This window comes from Mauremys reevesii, linkage group 11 (genome assembly GCF_016161935.1).
Source record: "Mauremys reevesii isolate NIE-2019 linkage group 11, ASM1616193v1, whole genome shotgun sequence".
Taxonomy (NCBI): domain Eukaryota; kingdom Metazoa; phylum Chordata; order Testudines; family Geoemydidae; genus Mauremys; species Mauremys reevesii.
This window is the reverse complement of record NC_052633.1, coordinates 66,545,134-66,568,709: the sequence shown is the minus strand read 5'-3', so window position 1 is coordinate 66,568,709 and position 23,576 is coordinate 66,545,134. Positions and strand designations below refer to the sequence as shown.

The 23,576-nt window shown below is 42.5% G+C and overlaps 1 protein-coding gene across 4 annotated transcripts in view; it reads right to left on the bottom strand.

The window, feature by feature from the left end:
- The window catches only part of ADCY5 (adenylate cyclase 5), a 307,748-nt gene that overhangs the window by 65,922 nt on the left and 218,250 nt on the right, over nucleotides 1–23,576 (bottom strand). For all 4 annotated transcript variants that reach the window (XM_039495153.1, XM_039495150.1, XM_039495149.1 and 1 more), the window contains exons 4-8: nucleotides 17,889–18,000; nucleotides 17,600–17,727; nucleotides 13,576–13,734; nucleotides 12,403–12,544; nucleotides 957–1,097 (exon numbers count right to left, since the gene is read on the bottom strand). In XM_039495153.1, coding sequence (XP_039351087.1) covers nucleotides 957–1,097; nucleotides 12,403–12,544; nucleotides 13,576–13,734; nucleotides 17,600–17,727; nucleotides 17,889–18,000 — 682 coding nt within the window. The remainder of the gene's footprint in view (nucleotides 1–956; nucleotides 1,098–12,402; nucleotides 12,545–13,575; nucleotides 13,735–17,599; nucleotides 17,728–17,888; nucleotides 18,001–23,576) is intronic.

The window sequence follows — 23,576 nt, the reverse complement described above, 5'->3', positions numbered from 1 at the left end:
TTAAAGGAAATTCATTTATTTTAAAAGCTTTGATTAATCAATGATTAATAAGTTAATGTTTGTAAAACAATGTGACTCTGCAAATTACTACAAAAGTGCTAAGTGTTATTATGATGTTACTATTATGAAATGCCTATTAAAATAAAGTGTTTTATTTTCCTTCATCTTTCTTGCAGGGAATACAGGGAAATAAAGACTCACCATCTCCAATGTTGCCTAAAATGAGCCAGAGAGCAGCACTGCCCTGTCAAGAAGTTGTGTTGGCAACTGGTTGGATATCAAATTCAATTTTCCCAAAGGAAGGCTAGGAACTGGAGACCTATTGCCATAGGTCAACTATTACATATGCTTTACAGTGTATTCTCGAGTGCTATGTATAGTGCAATCTTAAATAATTAAAGTGATGGAGCTGCCACTTTTCCTTTGGAGAGTTGCAAGTCATGAAAAAGATTCCTTTTAGTAGGGACCCTGGAGACCAATGACTATAAATGATAACATTACTTACAGTAGGTGTACACAAAAAAACCAAAGCAATGAAAATAACCTTTGGCAATTAATCTCGTTTACATATGGAAAACTTGGTGTCTACACATATTTAGTAGAAAACTTGCTCTTCTCACTCAATGTGGGGTGAGTGTTCTCAACATGGTGAAGAGTTAAATAAAAGCATTCAACCTCCCATCTCAGTATTAGTGATCCTCAAATAACCTAGGGCCCAATTCCACAAAACACTTGCGTCCAGGTGTACCTAGTACTGCTGTGAATTGTCCTTCTGAAGTCAAGGTAATATTCACCATGTCCAATAGTAAGTGTGGGCAGCATTGGCCCCTTAGACTGTAAATTCCTCGAGACAGGGACTGTGCCCTATTTTTCTGCAATGTGCCATTCACAGCCCCTGGTGCTCTATAAATAAATAATAATAATAATAAATATTCCATAAAGCAAAACATCTTTACCATTCTCTTCATCTCCTTGGAGACCTGGTGAGTACCCAGATGGTTGTAAAAGGGGCGATCCACACCCCAGTGTGGAGGGTTATGGCCGATGGAATTGGTGCGCTGTCTGTTCATCTTGGCTATTGTCGCTTTCTCATCTTTCTGAAATAAAAACATGAGAGAATTGCATGACGTATTTTGAAACATTTTACATGGTAATCACTCCCCAGATGCCTTTGTTTCTGATCATTTATCCTCCTGCATTAACCTATTAATCATGCATTTCAACAGAAATAAGGAGCATTCATCTGATCAGTTCTTTATTGCTTTATTTCCTGTCCTTCCAAGCATCACAGTTAAGTATAATGGGACAGTTTTTCTAAGGACTCAAAATTTGTTGCCCACCAACAACTCCCCTCCTCTGTGAGGACAAACAACTCCGGTGAGTGCAAACAGGGTGTCTTTTTTTGCCTTGAGACTGAACAATTAAATTCAGGAACAAAATTGTAGTTCCGAGGGGAGAGGCTGTGTTAAGATTCCTTGGAAAACAGGAATCAATGTGCCTGCAATGTACAGGGCAAAGGCAGAGGGCTGATCTGTGTAAAGGACTAGGAGCCAGGTTTCAATTCTGGCACTGAGCCAGCCCTCCTGTACAATGGGAATGCCTCCCAAAGGAGGGGTGAAGAATACTTAATGTTTGCTGGGTACTGTACTTGTAAGTGCTAAGAAGAAAATAATGGTACTGCACAAGGTGAAAAAGGTGTTTTCTCCTCTTCAACTCTAACTGCACATTTTGTCTTTGACTGAAATACTCCCGAAGTTGAAGGGTGTTTGGTGGTAAGAGCTAGCTATGACATTTGGACCTGACTCAAGACTGCTGCAAAGGTTGGGGTGTGTTTGAACCTAGAGATTTATTTCAGGGTCATCATCAATAAAAACAGGAGTGCAGGCAGGGCCGACGCTTCCATTTAGGCAACCTAGGCGGTTGCCTAGGGCACCAGGATTTGTGGGGGCGGCAATTCGGCGGCGGGGGGTCCTTCCGCGCTCCGGGTCTTCGGCGGCAATTCTGCGGCGGGTCCTTCACTCACTCTGGGACCCGCCGCCCAAGTGCCCCGAAGACCGGGAGTGTGGAAGGACCCCCCCACCCGCCGCAGAATTGCTGCCAACGACTGGGAGCGCGGAAGGACCCCTGCCTAGGGCGCCAAAAACCCTGGCGCCACTCCTGAGTGCAGGGTGCTATGGGGTGACATAATAGTATTTTGAATTATGTATATTGAGGGTGTTTTCGAGCTGATGAAAAGCATTGCTTTTTCAACATAGGATTTTCTCTGTCCTCCCCTTGTTGGCCTCTGTTTTGTAGAGGAGGTAGAAGTAGCCTGTACAGGATCAATCCTGCAGTTTTCATTCAGACCAAGATTTCAACAGGAGACTTGCTTAGTAGGGAACTATGTGATCTGACCGTGTTGACTTAACAAAAACCAACGTGGCCATGGTCGTAAGCATGTTAATATATAATTACTGAGAGATGGGCAACTCTGGGAGAGTTCGCAGGTTCTGTTGGAATGAGCATTTGAAAAGTTGTTTTTTTAATAGCTTGAGAGATCACCTTTTTTTAAGATTTCCTGGATCTGGCTAAGCACAAGCACCAGGACAGACTCATGTAATTATTGTTGCGTATCTTGGATTTCAAAGCCAGGAACTGCGGAGGCAGCAAAACAATTTTATAAAAGAAAATGCCACAATTTTTTCAAAATGATTGAGCCTGGTTCAGCTCAAGTCTTGGATGAAGGATACAGGTTAGTCCATGTATTCTCTATACGGATTCTCTTGTCCCAAGCAGTAACTGTGGTTTCCAAGGCATTCACCACGTTCCTGTCACGTTCTCACAGAATGACTGGTGCTATTTCCATGGTAACCAGAGAGTTAACTGTCACGTTTTATATTGTCATGCTTTTTTGAATTAAAAAACAAATCTTTGTAAATTTAGTGCTGGGGAAAGGTGCTAGATCGACAGCCATGGAGACGGCAGTCCTCGGTACTCACAGGAAAGGGACAGTCACACCGACAGTGCCCTCCAGTAGACTGCAGGCTCTTCATGCCGAGACCAGTTACAGTAGTGTTTGAGTGAATAGTTCAGTCTTTATACCCCTTTGACTTTCCTGGGAGTGTCAAGAAAGGTGCTGACCGTGGCACAGTGTTCATAATTGAGATCTTAATAGCCACTGGATAATAACAACCTGGGGTTGCTACTGCCCCAAGGCTGCATTTGAACTGCTGCAAGGGTTCTATCTATCTCATTACCGATTCCCAGGTCGCTGAGAGCACTGCTAGTGTATTGCTACAATGGGCTGGGGGCAACCGCAAAGAACTGTCAGCTCCATTGCAAAACTTAGAAGAAGCAGCCACACATTATCACAAACTGCTGAAGCCACAGAAAGACAGGTGTGGGGAAACAAACCTCATGAATACTCACTCCTGTCTCTCATCTGCATCAAACCAGCATCGTTTAATCTATAAGAGCTGGAACTGTGAACATTTTGTGCCAGATGAACTTCACATTAGCAACCATTATGGAAACTCTAGCTAACCTCCAAGAGAGCTGTGTTTTAAATGTTTCTAAAAATACACAAGTATGAAATGACTCTATTATCGTTTTTTTTTAAAGCCACAGAACTTTTACTTTTCTAACCTTTACGATCATTTGTGGTGCTCTAGCTGCAACCCCTTGCATAGTTACAGATCTATATATATATATCATCTGATGCCAAAAAAACACTGGCAGAAAGAACAGATTAGATATCTACAACCAAATATTTACTGCTCTGAATAATAAAAGTGACACTGCCTGTACATTTTATTACAGCTTAGCGAGAGACTTTCAACCAGTAGCAATCAAAAAAAAAAGCTAGGCAGTAAATCTAGTCTGGAGACCTATAAAAGCAAACCGATCTGGTTACATTATAAATGCCTTTAGTCAACAGATGATAAAAGATACGTGCAACAAGTTTTCCCCAGTGGTGAAGCACAGTCCAATATGTATCTAGTAAACGCAGACATAATCTTAAGAAAAGACTTAATTCCAGAAATCTAAGCAGATAAACTGAAAGGTCTCAGCCAATTAAACTACATTTGCTTTTGACTAGGGACAATTGACTGTCATACACTAAAATTTACATTATGTCATTTGTGTGATTAATTTGAAGGGAATAAAAGACCTCAGTAGGTACATGTGTATTGACAGTTCTGGGTTGGGGCAAGGTCAGGACAAACTGTGGTAAACACACACACTATTGAGGTCATTTACAACCATGAGATCACAGACCATATAAATTATCCAAAGCTGTGTGAAGAACTCTTGCATTTCTTCCCCAGGAAATTGTGTAGGGGAGATTTTGAACCATGTATTCTGTAGCTTTTGCCATAGATAAAACCCAGTGTGGGGCAGTGTTTTTCAGTCAAAGCCTCTGGTGGCAAATTTTGCTTGCACAAATAAAACACGATACTCAAACTTCTTACTCAAATGGACTTCACTGTTAGTTGTATCACTTATTTAAAAGCATCTTCTTAGCTTGATTTCTTTTTAAATTTACTTTTTTTTTTAAATTCCGATTTTTGGTTGAACACTCTTTAAAAGTATGCTGTGATTTAATTTAAAAAAAAAAAAGATGAAGTCCCAGATTGTTAATGGTATTTAGAAATGACTGCATTCAGTGTCACAATGCCTAACAGATTTAGAAGCCTAAATCTAATTTTTAAAAAGATTTAGGCACTTAGGAGTCTAAATCCCATCAACTGACTATGGAATTTAGACTCCCAAGTGCCTAAATCCCTTTTGAAAAATTATATTTTATGCTTTTAAACTTAGTTAGGCATCATGATGCTGAATGTAACACCACCAAAATAACTTTAAAAATCTGTGCCTAAGCGATTTTCTACTCTATAGATGTTAATAAGGGTAGGGTGACCAGAGAGATGAAAAAAATATCGGGACACATGGTGGGGTCCACCGGCAGACCAAAAAAAACCAAACAACAAAAAAACCAGTGCTGCTGGCGAAGCGAAAGATCGGTCGGGACGCGGGACAACCACCTAAATATCGTGATGGCCCCGATTTTATCGGGACTTCTGGTCACCCTATATAAGGGTCACTCTTTTCAGTTTAGTTAGCCTATTGCTCCCTTGCTAATTGACTATACAGGAAAACTGACTTGATCGATTGCACCCCTGTATTCACATCATACACACTAGTATAATAATCTTTGTACAATACATGCCTTGTGAGGTAAACAAATAACTCACTGGTCATCAATATCATGGTGCAATGTATGTAGCAACATTACATGTAAAGTTATGAATTCCCCATGTATGATGTTGGTAGCATGTGTTCAAAGCCATGCCTGACTAGCCAGGAGTGGTTAAACAGGTCTATCCTAAACAAAGAAATGTGTGTTTACCTCAATTTACATATAAGTAGTAAACAGGGTCCTTGAGACAGCAGGAAGAAGACAAGGCAAATCTACATTTCAGCATACGCAGGGGAGATGAAAACACTTGGGTCACCTTCACCCCCAGACTCCACTTTGCCTTCTTTAAGGCTTGAATAAACTTTGTTTTGAGGGGTAACCCTCACACGAATCCACTTCAAAGGGGAACTGGATTATAAAGGTGAGGGGCAAAACCCATACCAGGGTCTCTCTCTCTCTTGCACTCTCTTTCACCTGAGACAACAAAGGAACCAGCCTTTTGACTTTGGGGGGAGGAGGAAGACATCCTGATCTGAAAATTTGGTCAGCCCTGTTGCTGGAAACATGTGCTAAGGATTTCACCTTGAACCAGTTTAGTTTGTTAAGTTTTAGTTACTAGAAAGCATTTTATCTTTGCCTTTCTTGTAGCCATTTTTGACTTTAATACCTGATACTTGTACTCACTTAAAATCTCACTCTTTGTAGTTAAATAAACTTGTTTTATTTTTTAATCTCAACTAACCCAGTGTTGTGTTTAAACTGAGCTGCTTGGTAACTGAAATAACAGGCTGTTGGTTATTGGCTATTGACCCCGTACAGGGCCAACGAACCTTTAATATCTGAACTGTCCAGGAGAGGGCTGGGCAGCACAGAACACAAGTTTTGGGGGAAAATCAAGACTGAGAGTGTGTTGGGGTCAGCCTGAAAGTAGTAACCAAGGAGGTTGGAAGCCAGAGTGTGGCTGGTGTGTTACTGACAGGCTGCTGAGGTCAGAGCTGCTGGATCAGGACTGCAGCTATGCACAGACGCTCAGGGTGTGACCTACATGCTGTTTGGCTGTTTGTGAGCAGCCCAGGTTGGGAGCTACAGCAGCAAAGCATTGGGAGGGACCCCAAGTTGCAGAGCAGGTGGTGACATAACCCCTCACTGGTCTGGACTGCACCCCAGAATGACACTGACTATACACAAAGTGTCATCAAATGTATGAGAAAAGATTGAGAAAGAGAACTGTTGACAATGTCTTTCAATTCTGCTAATTTTTATGTGCTATATGTTACAATGGGAGCTGCAATATTTTCAGACAGCAATGAGCTTTTCAAATTTAACATGGATAAACTCCAGAAGCTGCTGTGGGAACTTTCAAATATGAGCTTGCAGAGACCGTAAATCTTATCCCCAGAGGTTTTATTGAATTCTCATCACCATTTCCCACACACTGAGCTACAGTAACACCATGTCAAAAACACAGAAATAGTTGAGATTTTCTTAGACCAATCAATTGCATCAAACACCTTTACTCTATGGCTGCATCTACAGTAGGATTTTTTGAGATCTGTGGTTATCAGTGGGGCAGCTCCAGCAGTCAAAGCTGTAGCATAGACATTCCTAACTTAGCTATAGGATAGCTCCTTAGATTGTCTTGCTGTTGTACTGCCATGTGAACTGTATTTTTGACCATAACATATAACTAATTCCATTACAGCAGTAAACCTATGTGAATGGAAGCCTGGCTTAGTTGCAATGAAACTCATTAAATCTAAGATGTTTTAGTAGAGTCACATCCACAACATATAAACGATCATTTTGTTTGTTCAGCTGGATGGAGTTCTAGGACATTATTTAGAGAAGAATGAACGCTGTTTTCCTAGGAGCCATGGCCAGAACTCATTGAGCCATTTCAGGCTTAAAAAGCCATCATTATCATTTCTTTCTGAAAAATTTGTACCTGTTAGTATTACAGGGAACAGCCACATTTCCTATAACTGAATGAGAAGTGAGAAAAATGTGTGTCCTTTTTTTTTAGGGTTTGTTGACTTTGTACATTCAGCAGCACTTTGTGGACAGTCAGCATTCTTACCCTCTAGTTGATGGTCCTGTTCAGTGCCTGCCTTATTTTCTTAGCATAGTGTTTCCCAAACTTCTGAAAGCTGATGCTCCCCCATTCAAGAAAATGAAACTACCTACAATGAGCCCTACTCAATGTAACGTATACATCTTCCACACTCCCCCAGGTAGTCCTTTGTGCCTCCCATCCCACTTTGGGAAATGCATGCATAGATCTTCATTATAGCAGAGCAGCAGCTCTGCTATAATGGTTAAGGTTGAGATACTATAAATCCTTGCCTTTCTTACATGCTTTGACGAGCTATGAAATAGTTAGCAACTTGCTGTTTAAATTGGCATCTGAGTTCACATCCCATTAAAATAAATGGGAAAGGTCACACTTAGAATCTATTGTTTCAGGCTGTCTGCAAATTCAGGCAGACATCTGAGCATTTGTTACACTTGCTTTATATTTTGAATGGTTTCTTCACAACCCTAGGAGCTAGGGGTTTTTGTGTTGGTTGGTTTATTGGTTGACTTGTTTTGTTTTCAAATGAAAGTGGAGACTTGGGAGAACAATAGAGAGGTCTGTCTGTGTCCCCTTGGCTATTTCTTCGCATCCCCCGGTTTGAGGAAAATGGCAGTAGCATAACACCATCACTCCTGTACTTAACTGAGGCATGGGAGGGCAGGGGCTCAAACACCTGCTTTCCCACAAGTTCTGCAAGGAAGTGCTTACCAGTAACAGCACCAGCAAAGCTGCTGGTGAAACTGAAGAGGCAGTAGGCAGGTATGTGCAGGGAGAGGAAAGAGATGGGGTTGGGTCTGAACTGGTTTGGTTTTGAACTCTTGGGTCTGCTCGTTCCCTCCGCTAGTAAAAGATCTTTATAAGCATCAAGGGAGAAGCAGAAAAGTCCCTATGTATATTTTCAATTCTGTGGATGTTATTTAAAGACTGTTCTATCAGAAACTAGATTTTTTTTTAACAAGTCAATATAAAAAAAATTCAAGTTGGTAGCATCCTTTTATTAAACTACTTTCAAAGGAGGACCTAGTCTGATATATATACAAGTCATTGGAACAGAAAAATATTATACACATTCCTCCTATTTAATCAGTGCAGCAGAAAACTATGTTGATGCAAATAATTCATTTAATGGCTGAGAATTCAAACAGACAAAACAACAGGAAATTCAAAGTTATGATTAATCAGAGCAACAGTAAGTGGAATTTGGTTTCACAGTGTATGCCATTAACATTTTTTTGCTTGGGGTAGCAAAAATGGTAGAGCCTTGGGCATTAATTTTATGCCTTAACTATACTCCTGACAATGCTGAGTTACAGTGTCTGTGGGAGTTATGGGCCAGTTATTCAGACAATTGAGGTATGCCCACGTAAACTGGGAAATTGCTCATCCAAATGGCTAATTACATGGATTTGAAAATGCAGTCACGGTAACTATGTAAATGAGGTCCACAAGTGTTCACCTTAATTATCTGAAATTCTGGCCTCACTACTGTGAATTTCCTTACTTTATTTGGCATCAACAATAAAGTTGTATTTACTTGGGTTTTTTGGCATAATAATTGCATAGGTAATTGATTGCATATGCAAATAAACATGCTAGGCCAAATTAATCACTGGGGTAAGGAGTGCCCCTCCACTGAAGTCAAGCAACCCTGTTTTCCCTCTGACTGATTTTACCTGAAGATGCAAAGGTGAGTTCTGTTTAAATTCAAGATTTTCAAAAAACTGAGACTAAGCATGCAAAATATCAGCTCCAAAGGTCATAGTTTCAGAAAGTTTAAAATGCAAATAGCTCTCTCAATGATAACTGCAAGTAAAATAGCTTTCTGGAAAGAATAAATAAGACTTGCAAAGCCTGATGTAGATGTAACTGATCGTGCTTGGGCTGATAGCAGGGTTGGAACATGGGACCTTCAATGCTAAAAGCATGATCTTCTACCACTTGAGCTAAAGAACCCATGTCATTAACTGGAAACAGTAGCAGACTCAGTAACCACTTACGTCAACCAGCTATTAGAGATGGACAAAGATTCAACATTATCCTGGTGTGGGTTACATGGACAGTGCAATCAACAGAGGTCCTGGGCTGTAAGGCGCTGAATGCCACCAGAGCCACTTGAACTGGGTTTTGAAGGGGTTCACCACCTTGTAGAAATCAGGCACCAAGTGACCGAACCGTCCAATGAAGTGTTGTTCACCAAAAACAACCCTTCTTGGCAGAAAGGCCAAGGATTTAAACAGACCTACTCTCTCACCCCTGGAAGGAGCCTAAAGATTGGAGATGAGGTACATTTGTGGAGCAGTGGAGGGTGAGGGAATTTGCCCTGCCACTGCATCTGCTGCTCCTGATTTAGGTGGAAAAACAGAAGATTTACATCTTTAGCCTATATGAAATACATTGGTACTCTGGGCCACAACGCGATACATACTCAGCTTTGTTATGAGAACTCCATATACAGTGTGTGACTAACAGGAACCCAGACACGACTCACAGGAACCCATTACTAAGTTAGACGAACATTTTATGGAGGTTATTGGAACGGACTCCAGTAAAAACCTCACTAAATAAATCATACACAAGAAAGTAGCTAAAAATAGAGGGAATGGAAGCAAAGGTAAAACACTGGTACCTTGTCCATCTTTACTTCTAGCAAAATATTAAGCAAGGTGGGGGTGGGGAAAGGGAAAATGCTTTTCACGTCTGCTAACTTTTTATTCTATTAAAATTGGTATTTAAATTTGGGCAGAGATTCAATGAGATGCAAGCTCAGGGCTTCAATTACAAACAAGTGAACTATAAGAGTGAGGTAGCTGGAATTGTAAGGCCTAGAACTCACGACACCTCGCTTCTCTTGGACTCTGACACTAGTCTTTGTGACCTTTAGGTCAGTCACGTCTTTGTGCTCAGTTTAAGTATAGTAACTTCCTAAGCCACATGGATATTGCAAGTCTTAATATTAAGTGCTTTGGGACCCTGAGGTGCAGAGTACTATTAGTATTACGTTAGAGCCAGGAGGTCCCAACTAAGACCAGGGCCCGATTGTGCAATGTTCTGTACCACCAACACATAGTACGAGAGCTTATAGTCCAATAGACAAGGCAGGAAAAGGGTGGAAGAAATGAAGTATCAAACCCTCAGGGGACTGAGGCAGAGAGTCACACAGGAAGTCTGCTGGAGAACCGGTAACTGAACCCAGAACTTTTGAGTCCCACTCCACTACAAGACAGTCTTTGCCGAAAAACGAGGCAAACGTGGAGAATGCTTTGGATTACTCATTCTGAAAATTCTATTGCCGTCTCCGCTGCAGCCACCGTGAGGCAGCAGAATGTTGTAACATACTTTGAAGTACTAACATTCCACTTGTCCCAACAAAGATCTATAGATCTTCCCAGGAACATACCAGATACTTAGTGTGTTCTCCTGATGTAACAAAACAATACACCCTCACTCCCCTGGACATGGGCCCTCACCAAAATTGTGTTTTGCAGCAGCAAAGAGGGTAGAGTGTAAATATCTCAAGTGGCTTGAGCTGCCAACTGACAGGCCACGATGTGTGGGACATAACGATCTTGCCCTGAAAACTATAATTATCTTCTGAAGATTGGGTAGATAGATATCAAAACATTAGCTTCTCTCCTTAAAGGATAATAATGGATTTTCTTCCTTTTTTTGCATTTAGAAGATTTAAGGCTTGCTTCCCTTCCTGAGAGAATGTAACTGCAAGTGATGATCTCAAGCTAATTTTGTATAGGCACAGTGGTCATTCACCATGTTATTGAAGCATGTCACCAGCAATGCATTTAACCTCATAATGCCCATGTTTATCAACATTCCTATTTTACAGAAGGGGAAACTAAGGCACAAATAGGTCAAGTGATTTCTTCAAGGTAAGACAGCAAGACTAAGGCAGACCTGGGAACAGAACCCAGATGTCCTGACTAATAGTCCTGTGCTTTAACACAAGACAGTCTTTCCTCTGTGAGTTAGAATAGATGATCCAAAGTTTGGGGATGTTCTGAAATAGTGTTTTGCTTTGTCCCATTATGGACCTGGAGACAGCTGCAAAATAAACATTTGGATCCAGTTCATAATTTTTCAGATGCTCAGGGGGTTTCAAATCTACAGTAGAGTTTTGATTAGTCTCAGATTCAGGGTAATTCAAAAACTGGGTTTTGATCCAGGCCCATCACTACAAGCTGGTAAGAACTTCGGACAGCATACATAGTCTCCACTGGTGCTTGGAGCTTGATGAACGAAATGCTGGGTGAAATATCATGGTCTGTGTTATGCAGCTGGTGAAATTAGATGATCAAGGCAGTCCTCTCTGGCCTTAAAATTGGTCATAATCTGGACACACACCTGTTATAGAGACTAGTTGCAACACAGCCCACATTTTGTTGGAAGACATACACAGTGGAACCAGTGACTGTAGCCTCCAGCTCATAATGTCCAGCTCAAGTCAATAGTGACTGAAAGCTGTTACTTTGTGCTACTTGTTCAAGTGATCTATGGGAAATGAATTGGTACTCTCAGTCCCGTTCCACAGGGACAGGCATCCACCATCCCAGCACACCTTGACTGATAACCTGGCTGGCAGAACCAGCAGATATACTGAGGAAGGATGTACCATGGAGTGAAGCACTGTCACTAACTCAAGGGGCCCCTCTAGCTCATGTTTGAGGCATGCTAGTGGGCAGGCGGGGAAAGCTTCCACGGCTGCAGCTGAAGCTGTACTTGGCCTCGGGTATGATGGAGAACTTTGCTTTTCTAAGGCTAATAATTTGCCAGCTTCCACCAGCATAAAACTCAGTTACAAAATAATCTCCCAAGTGGTTAAAAAAAGGACTAAGGCCAGATTCTTTTGTACAGACGAATTGTGCTTGGGGCAGGAATGGGGTGAGAAGAAGTGCAAAGGTAGCCATACCCTGCCTCCCCCCAGACAGACAGACACACACACACACACACACGCTGGGGACCAGGAGGGAAGGTATCCTAGAAGTTGTTACACTGGGCCTCTGGAACTAGAGGACTTATTGGCATAGAGGGAATCCTCTACTGGCCAGGAAAGCCTGGCTTTCAGGCTGCTTTGAGGTGTTAGGAGTGGCCACCAGCCAAAAGCACCTAAAACATACATTAGTCTGTTTGCTCTTACCCGTTTTTGACTGCAGCGTACAATCAGGAAGGTCTCTATACTGTGCTCCTTGAGGTAAGCATTGCGTTCTCCTCCAAAACCCAGCTCCACCTCGTAGTCTCCATTCAGATAATTCAAGGTTGCTTTGGTAATGTGGATTCGCCTTGAATGAGACAAAAGGCAAATTGTGGAGTTCATTAAGCAGCTCTAATAATCACATATCTAGTAAGCCAATTCCTGCCGGTGACAGATTCTGTGCACTAGAATAAATAGCTCATTTCAAGGTCCAATCCTGCTGCAGTTGATATCCCCTGGGAGTTTTGTCTCACCTTTCAAAGGGAGTAAAATCAGGCCCATTGATATTTTTCCATAGAATTAGGTTAAAACACATTATCCAAGTTTTGCATCCATTAATAAGCATCCCGGTGGATGTGAGGCAGCCATTCATTCATTCATTCATTCGATATGCTTGCTCTAACACACAGTAGACACGCTTGCTCAACAAACAAAACACATTTCACACAAATGACCGAGACATGGGTCTACAAAGTCATATGCCATGTATACTCTGCTGCATCTAGCTTACTATACCATATGAATCACCGTAGTACCCATGTGCCTTACAGAGGTATACGATCAAATAGATTATCTATGTTTTCTACTCTCCCTCCTAGGGGAGAGGAAATGTAGAAATACCTGCAGAATAATAATCTCATGGGGAAGCTATGTCAGGGAGTTGGTCTTCCACTGGTCCTTAAGGTAGTGAAATGTACATTTATTTGGATCTCTTATGGAAGGGTGTTCCAAAGCAGGAACATTTCCTTCTGATAACCAGATGATATCTTCAGCAAACATTTATTAGCATATGGTTACATCTCTCTCTAACTGCGACCCACTGTGATAGGGATCACACAGAGACTTTAATCCCAGGTGTCACTTCATCAATTTCATTGGAATTACAAAGAGGATGAATTCCATTCTTTGCATATAAGGCATGTCCACCGTGGGTGACTGCAGACCTATTGTGGACAGAAGTGTAGGGTTGAGAGGAAATAAACTAGCCAGTGAGTGCCCAAATTCAAAATTCTGCACCTCACTCATGCTATGACAAACTAACCAAGACCCTCCTGCAGGTCAAAAGCAAAACTGTCATGTGGATTGACTCATAACAGCTTTGCTGAAGCAACAACTTACCCTGCTTTACCTCCGGCTTCCATGTGATTGGCTAGCGTGACATCATTTGACCACACATCAAACTGCCACTTTCTGAGGCCCAAGACTCCACAGTGAACTCTCCCACTGTGGATCCCAACCCTCATGTTCACGTTGACTCCTGTCACCTCCCGGACCAATCTGAAAAGAGATGCAGAAAGAGAAGGATGTCTCTGGGAATTATGTGCCTGTATCCACTGACATAACTTGGCTCCAAGAGTGCAAAATCCACAATTCCCTAGAAATTATTCAAAACACACACAAAAGGGCTGCTCATTCATAGTACTTTGGCTACAGAAAACAGACAGGCTGTACTGCACTTTGATAATCTGGCTAGCCAAGCAAAGTACTAATTAGACAGGGGTGTCCTTGGAATAAGTCCTTGTTCTCTCAACTTGGTCACAAGTTCAGAGCTCATGGAAAAATTCTTTGGGAGGGTGAAAGCACTAAGTCTTAGTCTTTGATTTCCATACCAAAACTGGACATAACCTCCCAGCTCTCTGAACATCATTAAAAGTAATAGCATGTTGCAAAGAGAAAAAGGAAATGATTTTGAGCTCGTAATTTGTCTGTATGGCACCAGGCATCAAGTGTTCCATGGATGAAACCTGATCTGTGTGTGAAATACCCACTACAGTTGGAAACCTTGAACTGAGCTTTAAGCTACAGCAATCGCAAGCCACAGAACCACATCTTCTGCTCTCACTCCAAGTGGGCAGCTACAAACACTCAGACTCTGATTTTAATGAGCTCTTGGATCCTCTGTTTGCTCCCAAAATGATTACTGTCATACTTGGTGGGTTTTTCCTTTTTAGGGCAAAAATTTACTTGAAGAGCTCTTCACATGGAAATTTTATTTGGGAATTCTGGTAGGGGGGGCCCTACGAAGGGTCTGATGGCCTCATTAATGCCAAATGTGGCTTATAGTTGCTGATGATCACATCATTACCAGAATACCCATGTTTCACAGAGAAACTCACCTGACAGTTCCTTGGTTGTCTATGGGGTTGAGAGGGGGGCAGGGCACGCAGAACAATCTGAGCAGCTGATTCTATGAGCCAGATCCTGTACTTTCAGTAAATGCAGGTTCTTGTTGTGCACAAGGCAAATCCTACTAACTGCGGTCAGTCCTAACCATAGCCCTGTTCTGTTCCTGCAAAGACAACCTAATCTGGGGGCGGAGCCTGCATGGAAAGGGAGATATTGATTCTCCAAGGATCTAGTGCATTCTGCCCTCATCACCTGATATGGGGCTCCACAGCCTCAGGTCTGGCAACAAACCGAGCAGTGATTGAATACACCGGTCAATAAAATAAATTGCCCCAAATTCAGTTTCATTTGTTCCTTATTCTTTTCTTTTCTTTAAGAAGGAATCAGATGATTTTATAAAAGTGCTATTTTCAACTGCAAAGCCTGATCAGGATTGAGACCTCCTTGTTCTAAGTGCCATACAAACACAGAGGTAGATATGGTCCCTCTCCCAAAGACCTCACAATCTAACACTTGACATGTTTCTAATGGCAACTGCTGATACTTTGACTTACCAGGGGGTTATCACTGAACCTTGTCTCATTGCTCCCAAGTGAACTGATAACACAGGCTGTTTATTTCTTCCTCTTGTTTTCTTAAATATATATACATAAATAGAAGCCTATCTTTCCACTTACTCATCACTGTACTTACATGTCCTCTGTGCACTGCACTATCTAGCTTTGAGAACACGTATTTGTAACCAATTATGCCCATGTTAATTGATCTGCTCAGAGCTGGAACTACTCAATATAGGTCCAATTCTGTGATGTGGTGAGTGTCCACAAATCCCACTGATTTCATTGGGAGCCAACATGTGTTCAGTCCTTTTCAGGATCAGCTCCTCTAGCATTAAATTATTTAAAACAGAAATGTAAAGGCTCTGCAGTTCTCATCTCCTTCAGTTCAGTAAATTGGATTGAATTTCCACTTTATCTTGATCAAGTCTCAAGGTACGTATTTATTGTGCTGGGTACAGTACATCCTTATTATTGGGATTTTTTCAAGGACATAAACAAACACCCACACCTTTGTCTCATTTTTTAGATCACAAGTATGTGGTTTAAAAAGCAGCATTTCCATCTAAGAGACCTCTTTCTAAGACTAGTATGCAACAACTATTCCTCGTCTCATACACAATGCACACCTGGGCTATTATATCTGTACTTTCACTTATTTGGACATGCTGCTTCTTGCACTGTTCACCTTTGAGATCTGTATAAAAGGAGTTGCCGAATAACCTGCTTTCAATGGCTGTAGTAAAGAATCCCATGGAATTGATGTGGAGTACAAAGAAATGGCAGGTTAGGCAGCATCTTATTAAATGCTAAAAGGAATGATTTCCAACAACTTGTACTACCAAGAAAGCACTCAGTCTATTACATTTAACAGCAAAGGTCTCGCTTTGTACTGTGGGTGGCTTGAAAGAATCTACAGCCCTTGACAGGTTGCTTTGTAAACCACCCTCCCCGCTCAGCTGAGTAACACTTAGGGTATGCGGACTCTGCAGTTAAACACCCGCAGCTGGCCCACGTCAGCTGGGATGTGGGGCTACAAAACTGCAGTGTAGATGGCTGGGGCTGGAGCCTAGATTCTGGGACCCGGTGCCGGGTGTCCACACTGAAATTTTATAACCCTGTCTGAGCCCCACGAGCCTGAGTCAGCTGACACAGGCCAGGTGCAGGTGTTTAATTGCAGGGTAGACATACCTTATGAAGCCTGAAGAGTCTAGGCTTATTTACTGAACTGCAACCCACCTTGCCTTGAAAAAAATGCATTGGGCTGCTAGTACCCTAGGGTTTACAAATAACTCCTCCTCTACCTTTAAAGCTTGCCTCCCACTTTGTATGGGATGAAAGGCATTTAACAATCTTATTCTTTGCTAAATCTGGAATAAGTGATTTTCTGTTCTCACTCCCCCTGCCTCCCCCAACCTCCACCTACCCTGAGGAATACAGAGAAAATATTTCAGATTTATTAACAGTTACAAAGATCTCTTGAACATTGTAAAACAGATTTTATCATTGCTGGGCCTTGCCCCATGTGGAGTTACTTTTGACTGTGCACAGGGATGGCAAAGTGGGTGTTGAACGCTACCGTTCTGACCCACTGGCTTTATACACTCGCTCAGTGCAGTGTAAATGACTGAAAAGGGACAAGGCAATGAAGCACCAGGCTGCTTATCTGTGAATAAACAGCCAAACCCAACTGTTTGCTGCTAAGTAATTAGTCTGAAAGAAGCTGTCCACCCACCGATAAACAAATCTTCTGGTCTTGTGCCCATCTTCAGGAAGATGACTTGGCACGGGGTGGATGAAGGGGTGATCTGTGGCAGTTGTGAGGAGGATACGATCCTCTTTCTCCATCCAAAATACACACACTGCAGCTGCTACAGGGGCGTCCATGGTTGTGGCACCAGCAGCATCCTTCAGTGCCCTGATCCTAACCACCCTCTAAGCTGGTGCAGCTGGAGCCCTTTTGGTGCACAGGCCTATATCATATTGTCCTCATGTAGCTTCACCAACATCCTGTCCTAGCCTTTCCTCCCCCTACCCATTACATCTGCAGCCTATTGGGCCTTTTCCAAATCAGGTTAGTAGGCAGAATTTTTCCCTTTAAGAAGCAAAGGGGAAAGCTACTGCAGAATGACCAGGGGTCTACAAAGGTTACAGACAGATTTACATTAGAAATCCTCTTTTCACATGCCTCTACCTTGCTGAAAAGTTCTCTTTTGGGACTGACACCTTCCATGCCTAGGTTGACCTATCCCTGTAGGGGGGAGGGGGAACATTTTAGATGCCCCATCTGGTTCTAATGGAATTAGGCTTCCGTCTTTCTACTGTAAGGTCCATTTGTGTGCCTGTGCTGGTCCCAAATGTACCTGGCTCTCTGCTGGCCTTTAGCTCAATGAGCTAGCTAGCTACCTCGTGCATTAAGAGATGAAATACATTTCTCTCCCTGGGGAATCGGTACTTACGAGATAGCTTCTATCATGTCCATTCCCATTTCAACACAGCAGTGTGCATGGTCAGCTCTTGCTTCTGGTAATCCAGACACGCAGTAATAGCAATCGCCCAAGATTTTTATACGTAAACAGTGATTTTCCTACAAAGAAAAAAGAAAGAGAGGGAGAAGTATGAAACTTCATTTCATGCTTGCAATAACTTGCCTTTTAGGGCAGTGAATGTTAGAAACCTAGTGAACCGGTGCAGTATGTCAATCGTGTAACAGGAACCAAAATCAGAATTATAATAGAAAAAACTTACAGCTGCAAGCTTATCAAATCTGGCAAAGAGCTCATTCAGCGTCATGACCAGCTCCTGAGCTGTACACTGGGAGGCCAGGCTGGTGAACCCCTCAATGTCTGCAAAGAGGATGCTATGGGAAAAAAAAGAAAGATACAGACACAAGTGCCATTAAATTATTGCCTCGTTGCCTAAGTTCTAATCTGCTAGTTAATTTCCCAAGAAGAACACACAGGCTGGGAATCATTCAAATGGCTTAATTCATGGTTGATATCGATCCTTTTCCTCAACTGTCTAACAGAGCACACTCTTGGTAATGTCCCTCCTTGTCCCATTTCTGCAGGCTCCACTCAGAAAAGCCGCACTCATTTGTCTACTTTCCTGCCCCCCATAAGAAATTGAGGTTTTTCCTGTAATGTCTAAATCTAATTTCCTTGTCCCACCTCTCACACGGCTTGAATGGTCTGGTTTTCTTGCCTACACCCCAGATCCTTTACTACTGCAATAATAACAACAGTACTCTGCTCATACATTGTAGCCAGGGACCTTAAAGTGCTTAATAGATGCTAAGTTGCACAGTGAAGAGCAGGACCCAAGAGTCCTGATTCCCTGTTCTAACCCACTAGAACACACGGTTCCAGAGCCATGGAATGCTTCTCTGTTTTTTATGCACCAGCGAGGGAAGTCTGCAGTTTTCTTATAGCCCAGCCTTATTAGCTTCCTTTTCTCACCTCTAGTTTTTTGGTCTGATTTCTGAAAAACGTATATAAATAATATTTCACTTTTACACAGCATCTTCCATTCTGAATGGTTCCCAAAGCACTATACAAAACTATTCACATACAGTACCCCGATACGCAGTCACCACTGAGGATGTAGGGGAAGCAACCTGGCAGCGTAGAATGCTGCCGCAAAGCAAGGAGGGAGGGGAGGACATTCTTGCCAAAGACTCTGGGGCAAACCACTTCTGTTATAAGAAGTGTCTCAGGATCTTTAACATCCAAATAGAGCACATAAGACTCAGACTGTTAAGATTTCATCCGAAAGACTGCTAAACTGCACCACACAAACAGACATGAAACTAAATGATTCTACCTTGGAAAAAAGATGAGTTATGCCTCCAAGATTTGATCCAGTTGAGTCTAAATATTAGACATGCTGTTTAGGCCAGTGAGGTGCCTCACAAAGGAGTGTGAGATGCCACATTACACCCAGCTCATTATTTGCTATAAGAGATCTCTGATTTGTTACTCCCCAAGAGCTGCTGCTCTAGCCAAACTGCAGTGGGCACCTTTTCAGGGATCTCTTCCCATAACATCCTAGGACATGAAGTAGTGCAAAAGTGGCAAAAAAAATTTCATGAGTATTTTGAAAATGCTGAAGCACATTTTGATTCAGGCACATTTTCACCCTGTTTTCTCACTTCTCTTCCATATTTCAACTCTAATATCTGATTATACTGCATGAAATAATTTTGGTCGGGCAGATGTTGAAGCTCAAACACAATAGGGAAGAGAGAAAACAGGGTGCCAAACATGCCTGAATCAAAATGTGGTTTGGGATTTTAAAAAAATGCTAATGGAAACATATAATAAATCAAGCTTTCATATCATTTGCAAACAAGCTAAAACAAAGGAATACAATTAAAATAAACCAAAAGTCTATTGAGAAGCATTTATAGCTTCCTAAGCAACCACGGATCTCCCCTGAAGACCTTGTACATTTTAATCTTGTGTTGTACTTTTGGACCATGAGCATTTTATTATTAGAACTGGCTCATTATAAAAATTGGAAAAGGTCTGATTCTTATGCTGGTAAAAAACCTAATCTTTTTGTGGGCTCAAGATCTACATGAAAACTACTTTCACACTGTTACTTACTTTTCAAGACAGGAATACTCTGTTAGGCACTGGGACAAGACACAAAAGCATTTAAATGGCCCTGTATTCAATATAATATGTGGTTTCCCTTGACTGGGATGGGAGGAAAACTGGTAAAATTTCACTATGGGGAAAACAGTGAAGTCCTTCATCTTGCTCAGATCCCATTGTGTGGGCCTGTGCACATTACATAAATGACATTACACCCAAAGCACAGCTAGTAGTACTGCTCACTGTTCTCTTCTAGGTATTTCTGGAGACACTGTGCATGATGCTTCACGTCGCGTCACCGCTTGGGCAGTATAGTGGCTGTCTCTCACACACAGAGATTACTCTAATGATTCTGAAATTAGGGTCAGTGCTAATGCTAATATGCACAGGATAATAACTAATGGTCCCCCTCGCCATCATGTCAGGTAGGTAATGGACACTCCACAAAAGCTAATCCTGGTAATCTTTTCACTGGTGAAATGGAGTAATTTTCAGAGGGCTTCATAGCTGATTTGCACACAAATTTATGTCTTTTCCAATTGAAGCTAAATGCCTATCAACATTGCCTTAACTTGTAACCTTTGCTAAATGAGCAAAAATTGCTTTTTGTTTGAACTCTGATGAATTAAAGATGCCATTTTGTCAGCTTTGTCCTCATCTTGAAGTTACACAGGGAGAGAGCAGCAAAGGGCCCTATTTTAGGATTCCACATCTGGCCCTCTGCCTGAATTTTGGACAGCTGTTCTACAGTGCAACATTAGAACCTCACAGTTACAAACACCAGTTTGTAACCACACACCTCATTTGGAACCAGAAGTAGGCAATCAGACAGCAGCAGAGACCCCAAACAAGGTAAGGAAACTGTTTTTGCTTTTGTTTCATTTAAATTAAGATGGTTAAAAGCAGCATTTTTCTTCTGCATGTTCTGGCTGATAAAGTCAAGCACTGGACACCTTCCAACTTCTGCAACAAATGAAGCAGGTTTCTACAGCCAACAACCTCCTTCATTCTAAACCAATGGTGCTCACACTTTTTCAGTTGTGCCCCCTCTTACCAGTAATGGGATCTGTCTGCATCTTCCCCCTCCACTACTGCACAGCCAAGGCTTCCTCAGCAGTGGAGCTTGGGCTGAAGGCAGAGCTGGGGGTGGAACTAGGGATGGGGGAGTAGCTCCAGCACAGAGCGGAGCTAGTTTGGAGGCAGAGAGGGAATGAGGGCAGAGCCCGTCTGGGAGCTGGTCTGGGGGCAGAGAGGGCGTGACGGCAGAGCTGGGCCTGGAGGCAGAGCAGGACTTGGGGCTGAACAAGGGTTGGGAGAGGAGCAAAGCTGGGGGCAGAGTCGGTCTGGGAGCCAGGCTGGAAGTGCAGCACCCCCCCCACCACCACCACGGGGGCTGGCCCCAGCCCCGCCGTATGCCCCCCTGAACATTCCTCTGCGTCCCCTAAGGGGAGCATGCTGCAAAATTTGGGGACCACTGCTCTAGACCCCTGATTCATCCCCAGAGCACCACCCTTCCAGTGTACTGAATGAAACAGGGTCCTGTGAAAAAATGGCAAGTGATTACATCGGTAAAGGCTGCATGATAATGCAAACACACAAGAAGGATGAACTGAAGCTGAATGGGCAGCCTTCGTTCTGGCATTAAAGTTTGTGTGCTTGACTTTGAAACTGCAATATTCTTTGAACCGTTCTTGGGGTGGAATAGATTTATAGGCCACAATTTAGGACTATTATCATTATCTAGTCTGCCCTCCCCCTCCTACACAACACAGGCCACACAATATCACCCCGCAGGCAGAGTCAGAGTCTCTTTAGAACAAAATCTACCAGAAATTCCCCCCAAATGGCTGATCAGATTTGTGGGACATAGAATTGAAAGAGGAATTACTGTAATTATGCCAAGATATTCTGAGGGAAAAAAGGAGCCTTCGTGCCTTAATTCCACCCCACTTGCCCACTTCCTCGCCTTTCTTTGGCTGGTGCCATTTATTTCGTGCCGTTTTATTTCAGGCTGCCCTTAGAAAATAAAGATGTTTTGTTCAAGGAGGATGGCAGCTGGCATCTCTATTGGAAAGCAAAAGTCAAGCCAATTATTTTGCAGGATGCATCAGATGAGGCATTTTCCAACAGGTGAAAGTGAACTATGCTTACACATCAATGAGTGCAAGACACTGCAGTCACGCCCCTTCACAGACCAAGGGTCAACCAGCATTGAATTTTTGGGAGGAATAGAGATGTTGATGATAAAGGCTAAACAAAATGAGGGTTTTAGCTATAAATCTCAAGGGGATGAAGAACTTATTGGTTTAAAAATGCCATTGATGCCATTAGTGAAGGCTGAGTGGAGAGGAATGGTAGTAATTGACCACAATTAATTTATGGCCTGAATTTCATTGATGATCAGCTGCCACAGGCCCAGCTGACTTCACTGGGAGCGGAGACTGTTAGCACATCTGGAAGGCAATTGCTGTGTAAAAAATATAATCTAAATAGGTAATTAAAATGCAGAAATGGCTTTAATGTTCTGGAGGTAGTTTCTGCATCATCACTGACCTCATGCTAATCTCATAGTGGGGTCTACATTGACCAGGGCTTCACTTTTCCCCTTATTTTTACCTAACTATAAGAGATGGTAAATTGCTTATTTCTGGGGGAATACAGGGGAGAAGAGAAGTTATTGCATTTTTTTATATGGCTAAAGACAGTTGGTCTCAACTTAGTCTTAACTCGATGACCCACAAGGAGCACTACCCAGTGTTTTATTACTTAAAATTCATTATCTTTTTTCCAGAGTATATTTTCCTTTATCCTATAACACAACACAACTTAACTTCAGCTCCTACTCCCATTAAAATCCTTGACAAAACTCCCAGTAATGTCATGGGCTGCAAGATCTGGCTGGTACTGTAATTTATATCTTATATACTGACACCATCCTCAGATGCTTTCCAGGGTTAAATCACAGAGCAACAGCAGGAGTACAACTACACATAGAGAGAGAATGATTAAGGGACACAGGTAAGAGAGAAGACACATTTTGAGCTCAGATTTCAACACAAAGAGAGAGTCAATGAGTCAGAAAACATAGGAGGGCTCTTCCAGATGGCAGGCATCATAGAGGAGAAGGCTCTTGGATCAAGAGCCTGAGACATGAGGCAGAGAATCCAGCTGGAAACCAAAGCAATGAAGAGAGGAATAGAAAGAAGTGAGGTCAATGAGGGGGGCTGGAGCAACTCTATGCATGTTTAAAAAAAAATCTAAACACACACCTACCTGCCCTCCCACAGGTTGGAGGCCTTATATGACTTAGGGCAGGTCTACACTAAGGGCGGGGGTCGAACTAGGGTACGCAAGTTCAGCTACGTGAATAGCGTAGCTGAACTCGAAGTACCCTAGTTCGAACTACTTACCCGTCCAGACGCCGCGGGATCGAAGTCCGCGGCTCCAAGGTCGACTCCGCCACTGCCGTTTGCAGTGGTGGAATACCGGAGTCGACCGGAGCGCGCGGGGAGTTCGAACTATCGCGTCTAGATTAGACGCGATAGTTCGAACTCTGAGAAGTCGAACTCACCGCGTCGACCCAGCAGGTAAGTGTAGACTAGCCCTTAGAAGCCAGCGGAGTTATCAGAGGATGGGTTTAACATGGCCATGCTTCTTTTTAAATGCAAGAATATTTGAAATGCTAAATTTCAGAGTAGCAGCCGTGTTGGTCTGTATCCGCAAAAAGAACAGGAGTACTTGTGGCACCTTAGAGACTAACAAATTTATTTGAGCATAAGCTTTCGTAGGCTACAGCTCACTTCTTCGGATGCATAGAATGGAACACACAGACAGGAGA